The sequence below is a fragment of the Pelophylax lessonae genome (genome assembly GCF_965119305.1).
Source record: "Pelophylax lessonae genome assembly, chromosome: 3".
Lineage (NCBI taxonomy): Eukaryota > Metazoa > Chordata > Amphibia > Anura > Ranidae > Pelophylax > Pelophylax lessonae.
The window spans coordinates 1,115,405-1,131,783 of NC_138770.1; the positions used below are offsets into that span (position 1 = coordinate 1,115,405).

At 44.6% G+C, this 16,379-nt stretch overlaps 4 protein-coding genes across 4 annotated transcripts in view; 2 read left to right on the forward strand and 2 right to left on the reverse strand.

Moving 5' to 3' along the window:
• Positions 1 to 16,379, reverse strand: part of LOC309549119 (uncharacterized protein) — a 2,919,967-nt gene that overhangs the window by 627,382 nt on the left and 2,276,206 nt on the right. The window lies entirely within an intron of this gene.
• LOC309549117 (uncharacterized protein) overlaps positions 1 to 16,379 on the forward strand; it is a 4,285,597-nt gene that overhangs the window by 516,721 nt on the left and 3,752,497 nt on the right.
• LOC309548645 (uncharacterized protein) overlaps positions 1 to 16,379 on the forward strand; it is a gene marked incomplete at its 3' end in the record, with an annotated part of 257,244 nt that overhangs the window by 50,024 nt on the left and 190,841 nt on the right. The window lies entirely within an intron of this gene.
• LOC309548642 (tigger transposable element-derived protein 1-like) lies at positions 13,530 to 15,568 on the reverse strand (the record flags this gene model as incomplete). The annotated part of the gene is made up of 1 exon (XM_082248611.1): positions 13,530 to 15,568. The coding sequence occupies exon 1, from the start codon at positions 15,510 to 15,512 to the stop codon at positions 13,530 to 13,532; it is 1,983 nt and encodes a 660-aa protein (XP_082104737.1). The 5' UTR covers positions 15,513 to 15,568.

Genomic DNA, 16,379 nt, shown 5'->3' on the forward strand with positions numbered 1-16,379 from the left:
GCCGGGAAGCCGGCCGCCCGCCCGCATCCTTACCAACCATGACTCATCAGCTGTCAACGGGCTTCCCCACTGACAGATGAATGGAAAGAAAAGAATGCCGGCAATAGAAAAAAACGGCGTTGTCCCCCTCCCCCCCAGTCCATACCAGGCACTTCAGGGGCCAAAATGTAAATAAAAAAAAAACCAGCATGGGTTCTCCCCTAAAATCCATACCAAACCCTTTATCCTGGGATGCAGCCCGGCAGGTCAGGAAAGTAGGAGGGACAAGTGAGGGCCCCCCTCCTTAACCATACCAGGCCACATGCCATCAATATAGGTGGGTGCTTTACCAAGGGGCCCCCAGATCCCGCCCCACCCCCCACATGTAAATGAGCATCGGAACATATTTCCCATACCTATTCACCAAAAATTAATAAAAACACACAATTTTTGAAAAATCCTTTATTAAAAAATAACTACTGCAGGCTCCTCCTCCATTTGACATTTCTTACATAGGTAAGGGGTGGTAAGTATATCCAAGAGATATACCTAACCTACAGGTAGGCTGAAACCTACATTATTAGAGATAAGAGTACACTAACTATGAGTCATAAACAAGATGGTCTTTGATCATATACCTAGGTGACCTCTATAGAGAGAGACACCCACATATTATGGGAGTATAAACTCCATCCGGTGTATACCAACCTGCTATCCTCATAAGGTGATTATCCTTCCTCCTTTCTGTGTGAATAGATATAGAATAGAGAATGTAATTACTCCTCACACTACTACACATATATATTTTATCTTCTACCTAGGATCATCAGGACAGATACCTATATATATATATATATATATAGAACATGTTTTGGTCCAATTTTCCCCCCTGTGTCCGCCCCAGGTCGGGTTAATTTGTTGGGGGTTGGAAGGAAGGCCTGGTGCTATTAAGTCATGTTTGTATTTATTATGATGTACATAAATACAGATTATGTTCTATGTTTATGAAACACTAATATTGAGTCTGTTTATAAGAGAAAACTGTCTGGGCATCTTCTTCATAGTCCTGAAGAAGCCTTGTGCGAAACGCGTAGACCAGTGAAGAGAGGAAATATCTATACCTACACCAACCTTATGATATATACCAACTTATCCTTATATATGTATGATGTACATGAGTGAAATTAGTAGGAGACATTGATCTCCTGTGTACGAGCTGAGATCAGTTTGTGGCCAGTTTCCTCATTTTATTGAGATCTGGTTTTAGATAAATCAATAAATGTTATTTCAGGATAAATCCATGTAGTTGTTATCTGTCTCATGCTGTGTCCTTAAAGTCCACACATATGACAGTGGTTCCTTGTGAACATCTGTAGTTTTGCATTTTTTTTTTGGATAAGAGAAGGGATTTAGTAGGATATTTCAAATAACTATTCACAGGTGAGGACAACTCTCTCAATAGAACTGTATCGCTTATCATCTGCAGGACCATAAAGCAGCTGTATGGGATGAACAAGTCCCTTTGTAGCTGAAGGAACGCAGTGAACCTTGCCTCTTCAAGACACCAGCCAGTGTCTCCTTTGGCTTGCACCCAGTAACTGACTTCTAACACCCAGAGGAGGATCCAAAAGCACAAGTCCCAAGGATCCCCTGTGGGGGGTCTATACTCACAAGGCTCTTGGAGCACACACACCAGTCTTCCTCAGTAGTACCAGACAGGATCCGCAGACATCCTCCCCCAGTCAGCCCTCGTAAGGACCAATGGGGTTGCAACTTCAATGTTTTAGGCCCTCAGGTCGCCCCCACCGAGGCTGCCTAGCAGCCTCTGCAAGGGAGAGGCAGCATCCCCCTCCCCACTTAGACCTCTCTCCCTAGAGGTAGACTGGACTAGACTACGAGCCCATGTGCTCTTCAGAAATAAATGCAGGTACCCAGCATGCCTTGGGGCACACCCCCTTCTAATTGGCCAGGGCTGTACAGACATCCATGCTCTCATCTGCCAAGCTTCCAGCCACCTGTCCAATATACTCCATGGCTATTGGATCAGTATGAATCATCAAGACAGCATGAGCTGTGTCCCTGTTAGGCAGAGAAACCAAAAACTATATCCACTCATTCTAGCACCTACCTAGGAGGGCTCTACATCTGTATGGCAGGGTCTGTTTGATTATTCACCTGCTGGGATGGTGCTCTGATGTGAGAAGCTGCAGTGTCAGTATTCCTTTAGCAGTAATTAACCCCTTACGGGTTTTTCTCACCCAGCAATCAAACAACTGTTACACTGTCTTTTATGACATCTTAGGAGACTTTAGCAGCTGAAGTTTGAATTGCGATTTAAAAAATAAATAAATAAATTACTACATAGCTTATAGCAATTATATATGTTATAATATCTTTTTTTTCTTAACAATATGCACCGTGTCTGTTTATCATGGATTTATTTCTTACTGCGACAGGTCCTTGTGCCGCTGCAGCCTAATACCTCTATACTGTGGCTGCTCTATGCAGGTTATAGCTGGAGGGGGGCAGCGTCTTCCTTACTGTTACTGTTCCTGGATTGTCAGCTCTTCTGCAGGCCTCATAAAGCTGGTGTATGGGAAGCTGACTAATGGACACTTTCTATTAAGCCTCTCCAGATCTGCATGTACAAGGAGTCTCAACTCTGACCATGTCAAGCTTTTCCCTTGCAGGATCACTCAACTGACAAGTTTAATCCTCTTCAAACAATTCCTATAAGGAAGATGAGGATGGTCTATAAGCAGGTTTTTGTACCTCCCTTCCTGCAGAGGTACCTGCAATGCAAGTATTTTTAGCACTTGAAAAGCAGTGCGTTGTCTTTTTCCCTATGATGTTTAATCTAGAAGCTCATGCTAGAAGAGTGGTGCAAATTGAACAGAAGGACAGAGAAGCAGAATGTCTTAGGTGTCATCACCTTGCAGCACTGGGTTGCTCAGTTCAAACCCCAACCAGAACACTTCAACCTGTACTGCAGGATGTCAGATTAGGCACTTGAAGAGGTCTTCCAGTATAATGAGTCACCTATTTGGTTGACGTTGCCTACATGAGCTTAGCCATATACATGAAGTTGCCATTGGGGGATGCTGTGTCCTTCAGGGGTATACTCATTAATGATGATTAGGTGGGTCCTTGGGGGGGGTTTAGGGTCTTCTGATGGTAACTTTGTGTTGGACTTGTCCCTAAGGGGTATATCTGTCTGCAGTTGTAGTCCGTGAAACTGCCTTAACCCTTGCCTCTCTTCCAATGCAATGGAAGTTGGTATGAAGAATATTGATTCTATCCTAAATAATAATTCTACAAGTTGGACAATCTTGTCTGCATTGCAAGAGTTTAAACTGTATCCTTTAAGGGCTAGCCTCCTTTGATAGCAATGAGCTGCATTTAGTCCGGCCTCCTGCTTTAGAGTAAATGTCTGCCGAATGAAAGAAAACTGCAATTCTAGAGTCAGTGTCTAATTCCAAAGAGGTTTGCTCCTGCAGTTCTGACTCAGAGTCCAGAAAGCATTGAAGAGAGAAAGAGAGTCCTCATCCAAAAAGGCAGGAAAGAGCTTGAATTTTGGGGGAGAGGTTGCTTACTGGTCTTTTTCAGATTGTGCCACCCATTCCTCCGAGGACCAAGGAATTGGTGCTCAGAGGTGGGTAGAGGTTGTAACCAAGGAATGGTGCTTGGAGGTAGGTAGGAGGTGGAACCAAGAAATGGTGCTCGGAGGTGGGTAGAGGGTAGGGATGGACGAACATTGGCCGGGGCGGTTCGCGAATGTCAGCCGCAAATTTTGTCAAATGTTCGCGAACCGCAAGTTCGCAGCGGCCCCCATTGACTTTAATGGGAGGCGAAATTTAAAAAACCTTTTAGGTCATATTTGCAGCCACAAAAGACTTACTAGTTGTGCACAAACATTCCCACCACATGGACAATTTTATAACAGCAGTATTGCAATTGGAAAAGTTGCCCTAAAATTTTTATTTTTTTTTTACAGCAAATTTTTTTTTTTTATTTCATAAATCAGCCAGAACTGACAGCATCCGGTAAATCCTCAGATATATAGTGCAGTGCTAATATTCACATCAAAAAAATATATTAAAAACAGCATAGATGATAGGAAAAATAATCCATGCAATGCCCGTGAGATGAAGGTGAGTCAAAACAATCTGGTTGGAGAAACAGGTGCTCTTAGTGCACTCCCGACCCCCACCTTATAGATTGGCCTCTCACCTTAACATTGCTTGTACAAAGCATATACAATCCTCTCACACCGAGCAATCCTGGATCGATCCTCCCCTTATTTGGACACAATGGATCGGCCACAGTCTAACACTCCAAACACCAACAAGCCAGTACTCCTGGGTCAGCTCAGAACGGCAGCTCCTCTCATAAGCATGTGTTAGGGAACATAAAACGGGGCAAGCCCATAGTGTAATACTGACAACTTTAATGGTAAAGTGCATAAAAAGACAGCCTCTATAGCATGGCAGGGGAGATTTCTACATCGACATAGCTTGCATTATTTAGTGAATAGGCCATTTTTTATTTTCATTGAACTTGCTGGCTGAACCAAAAAAAATTTGTAAAAAAAAAAAAAAAAGACAGCCTCTTACTTTTGTGCAGATAAAATCAGTGTATGGTATCACAGTAGTAACCGGCGAGTCTTGCAGAGACCTCGCCAGACTCCAGACAGCAGCGGGTGACGTTGATGGCTCTGCCTTCCCCCCGTACTCGTGTCGTCGCCCAATGGGTGGAGACTTCTTCAGCGGTATTGAAGGCTATGTGAGACGTCACCCCTTATGAATACCGGGTTGCCCACTGATTGGCCGGGCGGTCCGGATCCTCCGATTGGCTGTATTCCGCCTGGAAAGCTGCATTCCTCCCAACATGGAAGTAAGCAGACCTGTGCCAAGAGACAGCCCCTCGCTCATGCCGCGCCGCTCGCTAATTGGCCGAGCGGGGCAAACGCTTCTAATTGGCTAATCCTAGTCTTCATGGTGACACAGAAGCTGTTTTCCACTAGAAGGCGGAAGTTGTTCGGGCTTGTGCCCAGGCTTGTTAACCATTCACTTCCTATAATATGCTAATGTGCCTTTATCATGGCTGCAAAGGCACCTCTCCTCTCATTAGCAATCCCCCTCAGACCATACACAATTACACAAGTATACGATCTCCACAGGCGATTGTCTCTAGACCCTAATAACATGGATCTGTGTAAGAAGGAGCGCAAGGGTAAAACCCTTATATAAAGGACATAATCAATAATAATAAAAATATATTAAAGGAGACATCGACGTCCCGCTGTCATCTGGATTACATGATAAAAAACCTTTAATAAATGCACATAAAATTACATTAAAAGGTAATATAAAACATCATTAAAAACTAAATAAAAGACAATAAAAGCAATAATTTACCGATCAGATATAAAACAATTTAAGTCGAAATCCACGTTTAACTCACGGGGAACCCCCACTTTTGTTTCGTAAATCCAAAAGGATTCCTGCTGGCTGAGTTGCCAAATAAAATTTCCTCCTCTCCAGTGTTTTTTAACCCTTTCCACTCCCCAAAATTTTATCCCTCTCTGGTCTTTATTATGGTATTTTTTGAAGTGTTGGGTAACATGGTGGGGGGTTTTTCCTTTTTTAATGTTCCGTACGTGCTCTGCTACCCTGGTTTGTAGGGCCCTGGACGTCCTGCCTACATACTGCAAACCGCAGTCACATTCGAGCATGTACACAATGCCTGTGGTCGAACATGTAATCAGGTCTTTTAAAGCGGAGTTCCGGGCACAAAATCGATATTTTTTTTTTGTGCCCGTCCGCTTGTTCCCCTTCACCTGAAAAGGAATTGGATAGTTAGGTTTTTTTTTTTATTTACTCACCTTGTAATTGAAGATCGACGATACTCACCTAGTCTTCACATCCTCCCTCAGCGCCACGGCTCCGGCGTCACTTCCTGGCTTGCACTGATTCCTGGGAGCTGAACATCATCGCTCCCATGAATCAATGCGACAGCACCGGCCCCGCTCGTCACTTCCGGGCGACGCCGCATTCCCCTGCTAAACAGCTTCTGGGCATGCCCAGAAGCTGTGGAGGAATGCGGCGCCGCACCGGAAGTGACGAGAGGGGCCGGTGCAGGCGCATTCTGGGAGAAGAAGACGCGGAAGAAGATGCCGAAGAGGACCGCCCCGGCTTCAGCTGCCCACAAGAGAGATGGAAACGCTGTGGAAGAAATTTTATAAGTAAGTATTTCTTCTAAAAGGTAAGTGCGAACCGGGACAGATCAGAGGCTAGCCATTGTGGAATGTACTAGCCCTGACTGTCCCGGGGGTATGTTTGTTGAAAAATAATTTCTGTGCCCGGAACTCCCCTTTAACTCGTATTTTTTTCCTGTGGTATTAGCTGTGAACTCCTTCCTTCGTTTAAGATTGGTTTTAACAGTACGGCACGCCACGCATTTTCCACAGGCGTAAAACCCTGATAGAAAAGAAAATAATTTATTATTATTTTGTATGGGTGGGTCTACTGCACCGGGAGCTAGGTAATTCCTCATTGTTGGTGCTTTCTTGTACACAAAGGAAGGTCTAGCTGGTAATTTTGTCCCTAGAACTTTGTCTTGTTGTAAGATCGACCAGTGCTTACCAATGATCTTTTCGATTTTCTTGTACTGTACGTTATAATCCAATATGATCCTAATCTCATCTTTCTTGGTGTTAGTTACTCTGGGAGCATTGGACAAAAGACTATCCCTATTGATGGCCTGCACTGCCATCCTATCTTTCTCCACTTTATCCTTGCTATACCCCTTTTGGACAAATCGTTCAGTAAATAATCTTGACTGAGAGTCATAATCTATATCTGATGCACAGTTCCGCCTTAAGTGCATGAACTGTCCTTTTGGGATATTGCATAACCAGGTGTGATGATGACAGCTGTCCAATGGGATATATGCATTGCGGTAGGTAGGTTTCGAAAAATTTGAGGTGGTGAACTTATTATCATTTTTGGAGATAACCAAATCCAGGAATACTACCTTTTCTTGGCTGGTAGTCCATGTCAAGACAACGTTTTTGTTATTTCTATTAAGTTTATCCATGAACGTAACCAGGCCGTCTGAGTCCCCATCCCAAATTAGGAACAGGTCGTCTATGTATCTACGATAACATAACAACTCAGTGGGGCGATCCGTGAACATGACTTCTTCCTCCCAGTGGGCCATAAACAAATTGGCCACACTGGGAGCGAAGCGTGCCCCCATCGCCACACCCCTGGTTTGGAGATAATATGACTTATCATACCAGAAGTAGTTCCTGGTCAAACAGAACCACAGGCTACTCAGTAAAAAACTTCTCAGTTTTCTTGGTAGTGAGGAATTAGTAAAGGCCCATTTCACGGCTGCTTCTGCTGCATTATGTCCGATGATGGTATACAGGGAGCCTACATCCGCTGTAACCAATATCGATGAGGCCGTACAAGGTAGGTCTTGCAATATCTGTATGATATGCTTGGTATCCTTTAAGTAGGCTTTGGTGTTGACTACCAGAGGTTTTACCCTTGCGCTCCTTCTTACACAGATCCATGTTATTAGGGTCTAGAGACAATCGCCTGTGGAGATCCTATACTTGTGTAATTGTGTATGGTCTGAGGGAGATTGCTAATGAGAGGAGAGGTGCCTTTGCAGCCATGATAAAGGCACATTAGCATATTATAGGAAGTGAATGGTTAACAAGCCTGGGCACAAGCCGAACAACTTCCGCCTTCTAGTGGAAAACGGCTTCTGTGTCACCATGAAGACTAGGATTAGCCAATTAGAAGCGTTTGCCCCGCTCGGCCAATTAGCGAGCGGCGCGGCGTGAGCGAGGGGCTGTCTCTTGGCACAGGTCTGCTTACTTCCGTGTTGGGAGGAATGCGGCTTTCCAGGCGCCTTGACAACGGAGTACAGCCAATCGGAGGATCCGGACCGCCCGGCCAATCAGTGGGCAACCCGGTATTCATAAGGGGTGACGTCTCACATAGCCTTCAATACCGCTGAAGAAGTCTCCACCCATTGGGGGACGACAAGCTTACGGGGGGAAGGCGGAGCCATCGACGTCACCCGCTGCTGTCTGGAGTCTGGCGAGGTCTCTGCAAGACTCGCCGGTTACTACTGTGATACCATAAGCTGATTTTATCTGCACAAAAGTAAAGGCCCGTACACACGTACTGATCGTCGGCATACAAACGTCGGCGGACGAAAGATCTGCCGATTGTACGCTTGTTAGTATGGTGCCTCCGACAGCTGTCTGCGCACATTCTGCGGACAAGAGTCTGTCTTGCAAGCATTAAAAATTTTGTATGCCGACACCAGAACGGACGATTGTTCGCCAGTCAGTACAGAATTCGGCCGACACACAGCTACAAATCCCAACACGCATGATCAAACCAAATGAGTTCCCGGAAGAATTTTCTCTAGTAAACTCAACATTTTATTCAGAAAGAACTTTCGGCTCGCGGCAGTCCAAGAAATAGGTGAAATGCGGAGCACATGCTCATCTTGATAAATGTGAGAAGAAGGAAGATGCTGCTCATAATTCAATACTTTTCTAATAAAAAGGCATGTGTTCTGTTATGATGAAGATAATGTTTGTCTATTCTATCTGTTCTATCAAATGTTAGAATTAAATAATTTGAACTCTTCACCATTATTATTGTTTAAATAGCAAAGATCTAACTATTGATATGACCCTTTATTCTTGTCTGAATTAATGTCTAAAACATATTTTTCGGGTTATGCACAATATTAAACATGTTAACAAATTCAGATAGGCCATTTTTTATTTTCAATTTTCTTTATTTTTTTTATCTCAGAAAAAAAGAAATGAAAACATCAATACTCTCCGTATAATAAACTAAACATAAAAAAGGTCCATTTGGACAAAATTAAAATACAAACTGCCAAACAGGGGTAAAATAAATAATAGGGGGTTACACAAATTAAAGTTGCTGGTAACTGAAATCAGGTTGCCATGAGGGCAGGTTTGGATCCTGCTGGCCATATTGCCACTGGCCATGTGGCATTTGGCGAGGTGGTGGGTGTTGTGGAGGTGGAGGGCATGGGTGCTCCTGGCATGCATGGCTGTGCTCATTAAGGATGCCATTTTCAGCCTTTTGCAGCACATCGAGGATGATTTTTCGGGCATACTGACACTGGCTGAGGTCCACCTTATCTAAAATTTTGCCCGTCATGTTGCCAAATGATTCATTGGCCTCCGGTTTCCTACGTAGGGCTATGGTGGCCTCCTGTATAAATTCCTCAGTTATGTCATCCACATGCTTCCTCTTTTGCCTCCGTTTGGCAGGAGGAGGTGGTGGTGGAAATAGTTCCGCAGGCTCCTGGCTGCAACCTGGCTCCTCCTCAGTGACACTTCCCTGTTGATGAAATGAACAATTGATTAGAATGTTATAGTGTATATAAAAATTATATTATTGTGATCAAATAGCAGACTTTACATACAGTGGCGTACCTAGGGTCTCCAGTGCCCTTGTTGAGGAGCTGTATTTGGCAACAACCCCCCCCCCAAGATCAATGTAAAAATGTAACCCACCCCCCCAAAAAAAATTAAAGGGCATTAAATGTTTCTCATTTGTCCCTTGTTTGCCCAGTGTAGAGCTCTCTAGTGGGCAATCATTGTCTCAGGTGTGAAAAACAAGAAAGAGAGGGGTGAGAGATAGAGAGAGGGAGAGAAAGAGGGGGTGTGAGAAAGAGAGGGAGAGAAAGAGGGGGTGTGAGAGAGAGAGGGAGAGAAAGAGGGGGTGTGAGAGAGAGAGGAGGGGGGTTGAAGAGAGAGAGGGGCCTGAACTTGCAGAGGGCTTTGATGTAGGGCATTGAGGGTGAAGCGGTGCAGGAAAACAGGAATAAGGAAGCCACCTGCCTTGCTGACCCGGAGTGAGAGACCAGAGACATGGAAGCAAGGATGGATGGATCATTTGCAGGAGCTGTTAGTTTGTTAGTTTTGTATTAAAAAAGGTTGAGCCAGAGGAATTCTGAGGCTCCAGCAGTGTTTGTTAGGACTGGAGGTGTGCTGGGGATGCAGCAGTGTTTGTAAGACCAGAGGTGTGCTGGGGATGCAGTGAGAGGCAGTCTGTCTCCTGGTCTTTTGGCTCAGCTGCTCTCAATGTTTTACACCTGCATGAATCCGCCTGCAAACTGGGGGTTCTGGGGTGTGCAGGCTGAGTGGATTGTTCAAAAAAACAATAAACCAATGCCAATGTTTTTGTGACCCACCCCCCTTGGCCTGCGCCCCTGGCGGTTGCCTGTCATGCCAACCCCTTGCTATGGCCGTTTACATTAAGGGTCAATTATGGTTTAGCTGATAATTTTGTTACATGATTAAATTTTAGCAGACAATATATAGTGAAATGCCATACCTGAGTAAAACTCTCCTCCAGGAAATCCTCATCCTGGCTTTGATCAAGCGACACTGAGCCCTCTGCCGATGTAGAAGGCAGTGTAGATATGGATGGCCTGGATTCCAAGGTGTCGGACAGGAATCGCAAGTTATCATAGTACCACAGCCGTGGTACATGTACATTTTGGGCACCTGCTCCAGAGTGGGTGGAATCTTCTATTTTTTTTACCTCCCGCCTGTAGGCACTCGAATACTATTGATTTTTCGCCTTACATACTCCACATTTGCCCCAGGACAGACGGGCTTGTAGAAGGCCACCAAATGGTCAATGGCCTGTTTTTTTAGTTTTTTATTTTTATAATCCGCCGACTTCACTTGCCACAAACACGGCAGTTGCCTGTACTCGTCAATAAAACTTATTAGAAAGTTGTGGCTGGTGTAATTGTCCACCATATTGCAGGACAGTATATGCCTGCAAGACACAACACAACACAAAACATATTAAAATAGCATGTATTTTGGCACATAATAGAGATATTCCTAATAAAAGCTGTATAGGGCCCAAAACACACACTTTCTATTAAAATAGTCGTACCTTTGTTTGTGGGGAAAAGTCGTGATTCGCCGCTCGATCGTGCTCCAACCCTCGATATGTCCGCTAGCGAATCGTCGGCCGAACGATCCGGCGTCATTTAAATACAGCGCAGGCGTCAACTCCTCCTCCAGTGGCGGGCTTGTGCAGGGGTGTGTACGTGCTGAAGATCAGGCCTACATGCGACACCTGAGGCAGTGGAATAATCATTGTTTAATTACGAACCATGTCTCAACGATCTGAGAGCTCAATTAGTGTGGGCAGAAGTGATTGGGCCACCCGAAAATCAAGGGCTACACCCATGACAAAGGCAGAAATGGTTGAGATGGTCTCCATTTTACAAAAAATGGACTATGATGGAAAGTTGGCCAATTTACGATCGGCCCAATGCCAGGAAAGATGGCATCATGGATAAGGTGGTGGCATGTTTGCAAAAAAAATTCGGTGTGGACCGATCGAAAGATCAAATTCGGAAACGGTGGTCCGACCTGAAACACCGTGAGCAGGATCAGCTGGGCCAAATCCATTGGATTTTGAAAAAAAGTATGTTTTTTTTTTGTAATTATTTTTTTAAACATGCAATAAGTTTTTTTATAATTTTGTGTATGTTGTATTAACATGTCTAGATTATAATGTCTATGTAAAAAGTTAGATTACTCATTTTAGTTGTCATGTCGTGATTAGATCGATCTATTGTTGATGTTTTAGTATATGACATTAAAAGTCAGGAAGCCATAGTTAAAAATATATGTATTGTGTTGCAACGAACGTTCTTTCCTGCACGAATCTTCTCTGCAAACATTCCTATTAATCACAGATTATTATTCAAACCTTTCAATAGGAGAAAAACGTAAACTCCGTGCCAAACAATGGGAAAGGAGGAGGAGAGGTTTGGCAGCTCCATCGGCAGTTGTGGAAGAAGATGAGGACATGGGCCCAGATGGTGGCACAGATTCGACTAAAGGTAATTGGTTCCTATGCACTGTCAAACATTAATGTACCATATTTTTCGTAGATAACCATGTACATGTCTTAATATTTGTTACTAAAAGAGCTATCAAGCAGGGCACCATGTCCTAACAAATGTACCTCTTGTGACTTTTATGATATGGCCAATTTTTTGTATTATGTAGATGAAGACATTATTCCTGAGGTGATTCTGGTGGAGCCAACAAGTGACCAGACACCAGAGCAACAAGAAGGTTGGTAGGCACAGATTTCTGGGTAGTGGGATCATATAAATATGTGTATTTGCAATGATTGTTTAACCTTATATTCCTGTATTCCCTTACAAATTTACATTGCAGATGCGAGGATGTGGCATCCCCAGCCAGGTCAGAACCCAGATCTCCTGGCAACTTGCCAAGCAGCGTGGAAGCCACTTCTGAAAATGTGGACGATCCTGGACCAAGTGTCAGAGAGCCAATTGTGTGCCCACGTAGGTTTTTTCATAATGATTTTTATCAGTGTTATTTTTAGCCTCCAATTGTCAACACTAGTTCCCTATGGGAGCCTCTTTATTTGAATAGAAGTCGCACCGCAAGTCGGATCAGGATGCTCTGTCTTGCGGGGCCACTTGAGCTGTGAAGATTTTTGAGGGGGAACTACACAAAACAATTGAATAACCCACCGTGGGTATCCCCCCAAGTTCACAACCAGGCCTTTTGTGTGTGGTATTGAGTTTGAGGGTAGGCCCACAACAAAAAGACAGCGTGGGTTACCCACAAAACCCCTACCAGACCCTTATCCAAGCATGCAGCTTGTCAGGCCAGGAAAGAGAACGAGCAAGCGGACCAAACACCCCCTGGACCACAGCAGGAGACATGCCCTCAACATGGGGGGGTTTTGTTCTTTGGGCCAGGGGGCCTCTGCACCGCACACCCAAAAGCACCTTGCTCCCATGTAGAGGACAAGGGCCTCATCCCCACAACCCTGTCTGGTGGTTTTGGGGGGGTCATGCGGCCAGGGGGTTCCTAGGACTTTGGAAGCAACCTTCAACAAAGGGTGGCCCCCAGATCCCAGACACCAATCACTGTGTGAATGGGTATGGGGTACATAGTACCCCTACACATTAACCACATAAATGGAAGTGTATGTGAATAATGACAGGAGACATTTCTGAAATGTTCTTAAATATCTTCATCCGGTCTTCTCCACTCTGCTCTTTGGATCTTCTCCTCTCCACTCTTCTGCTGTGCAATCTTCTGCTCTTATGTTGTCTGCTCTTTTGCCCTAGGCTCTTCTTCTTCCTCCTGTCCTCCTCCAATGCTGTTGCCGTGGATTCTGCCCGTCTCAGTTCTCTGCAGCTTAATATACAGGCATACCCCACTTTTAAGTACGCAATGGGACCGGAGCATGTATGTAAAACGAAAATGTACTTAAAGTGAAGCAATACCTTTTTTTCACTTCTCAATGCATGTACTACATTCCAATAGTCATTTAGAGGCATAACTGATATAAATAATGCATTGATAACTAAAATAAACATAATACAGTACAGTATTAAAAAAAAATTGTAAGCTTACCCCATCTTGATTGTTGTCGCAAGGCCAGAGAAGCTGAGAGAGTTTAATGTAGTAGGAATGATGAAGGCATACAGGTATCTTCTGTTTCACAAGCCAAGTCTTCAAAGGCGAGACGCTTTCTTGCTGGTGAATTGGGTCTACAAGTAGAAGTAGCAATCAGAGTAGGAGCAGCTGGAAATGGACTGGAAGGCATACAGGTATCTTCTGTTTCACAAGTCAAGTCTTCAAAGGCGAGACGCTTTCTTGCTGGAGAATTGGGTGTACTACAAATAGCAATCAGTGTAGGAGCAGGACTTGATGATGATGTCGGAGCTGAAAATGGACTGGCAGGCATACAAGAATTTTCTGTTTCACAAGTCAAGTCTTCAAAGGCGAGATACTGTCTTGCTGGCAAAGTGGGTGTATTACAAAGATCAATCAGAGTAGAAGCAGGGCTTGATGGGGATGTCAGAGGTGAAAATGGACTGTCCGTTGATGATGATCTAGGATCAAAATGACTGTCAGTCAATGTGGATGATGTGCGTGCTGATGGACTTTTAGGAAAGTAACTGTCTATGGAGGTTTGAAGTGTTGCTCTCTTCTTTTCCCTGTAGATTTCTTTGTAGCAGGCATAAGCCCCTGAAATGTTAGCATTGACTTTGGAACTTCTTTCAAAATCCCTATCATGCTTTTCAAAAAGAGCCATGGCGCTATCAAGATGACGAAAAGCTTCAAAGAGAATTTTTGTAGTTAAGCCTTCAGGCTGTTCAATGATCTCAACCTCATCCTGCACATCTTCTTCTCTCTCCTCTTCAAGTTCTAGAAGATCTTCATTGCTGAGGGGCTCAGTGTGGGATGCAAGCAGTTCAGCAACATCTTCTGGCTCCACTTCCAGCTCTAACTGCCTTGCCATCTCTACAATATTTTCAGTAACATTAGCTACATGTTCTTCAAAGCCTTCAGAATCATCAACTAACTGTGGGCATAATTTTTTCCAGGCCCTTTTCATTGTGGTTTCCTTTATGTCATTCCAAGCATCTCTTACAGTTTTAATGCAATCCAAGATGTTAAAACTTTTCCAGAATTTGGATAGAACTTCTTTACCATCACCTTCTTCTTTGTCTATTGCTGCAACACACTTGCTGAATGTTCTTTTCAAGTAGTTCAACTTGAAGGCGGCTATGACACATTGATCCATTGGCTGTAGTAGTGAGGTGGTATTTGGTGGTAGGAATTGCACTCGAATGTTAGGGTTCAGCTCATCTAGCGTTCGAGGGTGTCCAGGGGCATTATCAACAAGCAGCAAAATGTGGAAAGGGACACCGTTGTCCTTGCAATAGGCTTTCACCTCTGGAACAAAGCAGGTGTCAAACCAATCTTCAAAAAGGGTTGCAGTTACCCATGCTTTTTTGTTAGCTCTCCAGTGCACTGGAAGTCTAGTTTTAACGTAGTTCTTCAAAGCTCTCGGATTTTCCCATCGGTAAATTAGCAAAGGCTTTAGCTTTAAGGTACCAGAAGCATTGCCACCTAACAGAAGGGTTATTCTATCTTTAGCTGGCTTGTAGCCTGGCATTGATTTTTCCTGTCTTGCGATGAAGGTTCTTGCAGGCATCTTCTTCCAAAATAGCCCAGTCTCATCCACATTAAAAATTTGATCCATGGAGTAGCCTCCGTCTTCAATAATTTTGGCCAATTCTGTTGGATAGCTTTCTGCAGCCTCAGTATCTGCAGCAGCTGCCTCTCCTTGTATTTTAATGTTATGTAGGTTAGACCTTTTCTTGAACCTATCAAACCATCCACGGCTTGCAAAAAATTCTGCATCCTTTGCTGCCTCACCTTTCTTAGCCTTCAAGTCATTGAATAGGCTTAAGGCTTTACTTTGTATAATTGCCTGGTTTACAGGAACATGACGTGTAGTCTGATTTTCTATCCAAAGTGTTAAGAGTCTCTCCATGTCTGCAACAATGCTATCTCTTTTTCGAATTGTTGTTGCGTTAACGGGTGTAGCACTCTTAATTTCTGCAAGAATTTTTTCTCTGTTTTTCATGATGGTGTTAACTGTAGTCCGAGTGAAGCCTAGCCTTCGGCCTATTTCAGCTTGAGGTACACCTTCGTCATACAATTTAATAATTTTAGCCTTCATATCCAAGGTAATAGATTGACGTTTTTTTTTTGTATCTGTCATTATTGATGTACAGTGCTGTACACGAAAAGTACCTGTAACAATCAAAAGAACAGTGGATACAGGTGTTACCAAAAAAAAATACACAGTACAGGTAACGTACGAGTACAGTACATTTGCTCTAATGTTTACAGCAGTGCAATTACCTGTATGTTGGCAGGTTTTTGGGTGAACGGTGGGCAGTCGGCAACCGTGGGATGGCTGGCAGGCAACTCTGAGCTGGCTGTGGGCTGGCAACTATGGGCTGGTGGTAACTCTTGGCCTGGCTGGCGGTAACTCTTGGCCTGGCTGGCGGTAACTCTTGGCTTGGCTGGCGGTAACTCTTGGCTTGGCTGGCGGTAACTCTTGGCTTGGCTGGCGGTAACACTTGGCTTGGATGGCAGTAACTCTTGGCCTGGCTGGCGGTAACTGGGGCCTGGCTGGCGGTAACTCTTGGCCTGGCTGGCGGTAACTCTTGGCCTGGCTGGCGGTAACTCTTGGCTTGGCTGGCGGTAACTGGGGCCTGGCTGGCACCAACTGGGGCCTGGCTAGCGGTAACTGGGGCCTGGCTGGCGGTAACTGGGGCCTGGCTGGCGGTAACTGGGGCCTTGCTGGCACCAACTGGGGCCTGGCTGGCGGTAACTGGGGCCTGGCTGGCGGTAACTGGGGCCTTGCTGGCACCAACTGGGGCCTGGCTGGCGGTAACTGGGGCCTGGCTGGCAGTAACTGGGGCCTTGCTGGCACCAATTGGGG